The sequence below is a fragment of the Akebia trifoliata genome, chromosome 6 (genome assembly GCF_017979445.1).
Source record: "Akebia trifoliata isolate Shusen 1 chromosome 6, ASM1797944v1, whole genome shotgun sequence".
Classification (NCBI taxonomy): domain Eukaryota; kingdom Viridiplantae; phylum Streptophyta; class Magnoliopsida; order Ranunculales; family Lardizabalaceae; genus Akebia; species Akebia trifoliata.
Window position 1 is genome coordinate 2,780,835 of NC_141380.1, and position 3,148 is coordinate 2,783,982.

At 35.5% G+C, this 3,148-nt stretch overlaps 1 protein-coding gene across 1 annotated transcript; it reads right to left on the reverse strand.

The window, feature by feature from the left end:
- Positions 1 to 202: 202 nt before the first annotated feature.
- PTAC13 (plastid transcriptionally active 13) lies at positions 203 to 3,148 on the reverse strand. The gene is made up of 4 exons (XM_086445013.1): positions 2,668 to 3,148; positions 1,993 to 2,171; positions 570 to 930; positions 203 to 448 (listed from the first exon to the last, which is right to left on the reverse strand). Exons 1-4 carry the CDS (start codon positions 3,079 to 3,081, stop codon positions 368 to 370), a joined length of 1,035 nt encoding a protein of 344 aa, XP_086301139.1. The 5' UTR covers positions 3,082 to 3,148; the 3' UTR covers positions 203 to 367.

A 3,148-nucleotide genomic window follows, 5' to 3' on the forward strand; every position in this document is an offset into this window, starting at 1 on the left:
CATTTATTGAGAAATATTTCCTTGTGTCTAGTAGTGGTGCATGGACTCATCGAGACCTTAGAACCTAAACAGATGGAGCAAGGGCACACTGTTTGATTAACTTTTTTGTTTTTTGATGTCCGTTTATTAATTTTTAGAAGCTTTATTTACATCTTATATGGTTCATGTGGTGCCGACCAAACAATATGTAGAAAACAGTTCATATGCAAATGCTCATCTTTTAGGATTTTGTTTCTTTTGCTTTTATAAATGTCAGATATAAGGATACTTTAGTCTCGGCAAAAACCAGTTGAGAAAGACAAAGAATTGCAATTTACTAGAATGACGAAAATACCAATTTACATATCTCTGGCCAAACCAGTTTCCATCACGTCCTCTCTGCAACAACTTGATTGACATCTAAGTCCACCAAGCTTTCTTTCCCAAACAACATAAATCCCACAGTTGCCTACAAAAAGACAATATTTCACATATTACTTTTATCTTCTATAAACAAGAATTACAAACAAATATAGGGGCAAATTTTTCTCAAACTACCCTTTAGAGCATAGCATTAGTGTGTCACATACCAATCCAGTCTTACGATCCAGCTTTTTAAGGCTCCCTGTGAACTCCATAAAAGGCCCGGATAAAACTCGAACACTAGAACCTGGGATAAGCTTATTATCCTCTCCTGTTAATGGGTTAATCACTAGAGTCTCTGAGCCCTTTTTTGTCTTTCTTTTTGGTTTAGGACCTGTGACAGAAGCTGTAACGTCTCCAGAATCTGTTTCAGAGTTAAAATTTAGTGCTTGATTGTTGAAGATGGCTTGTCCTCGCTGCTCTTCTTTGAATGCTTGGTCAGTTTTTTCTTGTTCTTCTTTTGCCTGTCGGAAGATTGCTTCCATGTCATCAGCAGAAACGGGCTTGGGCCTGTTGATTTGCCGTTTTCTGGGAAGGCATAAGAGACAAGTTCATGTTAAGAATCCACTTGAGAAAGTTTATGAGAAATGGGGATGATTAAGAGACTTTGGGAATTATTTACATCTACATAATAAGGACATGGACATGTATGTAGGTGTCCACCATGGGTATGAGGTGGTTGACACGACATCTTTGATAAACTTATAATGTCGACATGTCCATACACATGACTGATAATTTGCTATTTCAGCTATATTTAATTCAGTCATTTAAATATCAATAAGGAAAAGAAATAAATAACTATATATATATATATATATGGAGCGGTTCGGCAGCCCTAAAGTTTGCCAAACATTTTTTGTAAATCACTTTTGATGGGGTTAGAAGTTTTGGAATAGGCTGATTTTTGGTGAGGATGATCTCATCATAGAGATCATCCTCACAAAAAATCAGCTCATTCCAAAGCTTCTAACTCATGTTTTGAAAAATGTTTGGCAAGATGTTTGACAAACTTTAGGGCTGCTGAACCGCCCCCATATATATATATATATATATATATATATATATATATATATATATATAAAGTAAAATAACACTTTTTATAACATGATAAATTAGAGTATAGAGGATGCATATAGAAACACCCTTTGATTAATCTTTTTCTTTAAAGCAATAAATATAGGGCAACACTAACTTGCGTGTTAGGATGTGTTACAGTGTTGATACATGTCCAACACGACAAAAATCCTAAAAGTATTGTGTCATTACATAGGTTACAAGCAAATTTAGGATGCATCAATATAACCATGAAACAACCACTTTTATCGAGTCCACACAATTGACCAAATCTCACTAAACTCCAAATATCAATCTTAACTTCATACTTGAATGATTAGTTGAGTCGAGATGACTAGATTCATGTGACTTGATAAGGCCCTGTAAGAGATCTTTGGGATTTTTAGAAAGATAAATCCCCGAAATAAAATTCACTATTTTGCTCAAGAACCTGAATTCTTAAAAAATAAACATTTTGATGCACCAATGATAAGTAGTTCTAACAACAAGAGGTGTTTAACTTAGAGTTCTTACGTATTTCCTACTTTGGATCCGATAAATCCTCCGACCCCATCACATTCTCTTATGAAGTCATGTATCTCCTTGTTCAACACACATCTTAAAAAGATACACCCAGGAAAGAGTGGTTTTGGTTTGATGGAGATTGTACCATTCTTCAACTTCCTTCTCACTTGGACTGCGGGAGCATAAACCTTAAAAAAAAACAATAAGAGCTGTAAAAAGAAACTTCAACAACCTATATAAGAGACATTCAAAAAATTAATCTTCAACTACAGTTTTTAGATCATCAAGCAGAAATGAACTCTTATGGGCAACTATTTCAGATCACATTCTCAATAATTAACTGTTTTTAGACCAATCAACAGAAACAAATATTATTTTTATACAATTGATGCTAACCATGGTTAGTGTCAAACTAGAACATCAAAAATTCAAACTTTTTTATCCTAATTACTTTAAAGAAATAAATCTGACAGGAATCTAAACGATTTCTGATATAAGAAATGAAAATCATGAAAGAGGGGTGTGAGTGCAGGTAACTAATCCCTCAAACCCATATAAAATCCCATATAATTCGCAACAACCCATAGATTAAAAATAAGGAATTACAGTTTCTAAGATAATATCTAGCTGTGTAAAACCCATATACCGAAATTGCAAATTCAAGGTAAAACATAACAAAATTACCTTAAATTCGATCTTATAAAAGTTTCTGGAGAGGGATCTAGCGAGACGTTCTGCCGTATACTGTCCTGTAACCCGTGATACACGAACGACCCACCATTGGGGACCCAAGAGAGCGAGGTTGTCAAGGTTGAGTTCTTCGGTCCAAGAAGCGTAACGTTTCTTGGGTTTCTTCAAAAGCTTCTGCTCTACTTCTTCTCTCCAGTTGTTGGAGTTGCTCTCTCGCCTCTCGTTCCTCAACTGTCTTCTCTCTTTGGCTGTTAATTGACCTCCATTAATGGATTCGAGAGTTGCAGAGATAACTGTGTTGGGCTTTATTATTCTGTGAATGGGGAGGGTTGAAGGAGGAGACGAGAGAGAGAAGGGGAGAGAAGGATAGAGCGAGCAAGGATTCCATAACAGAAGCCCCTGCTTCATCTCTTACTTAATCCTTAAAACTTGAAAAAAGACTGTTTTTCTGTATTTGGGTTTAATAACAAACAGG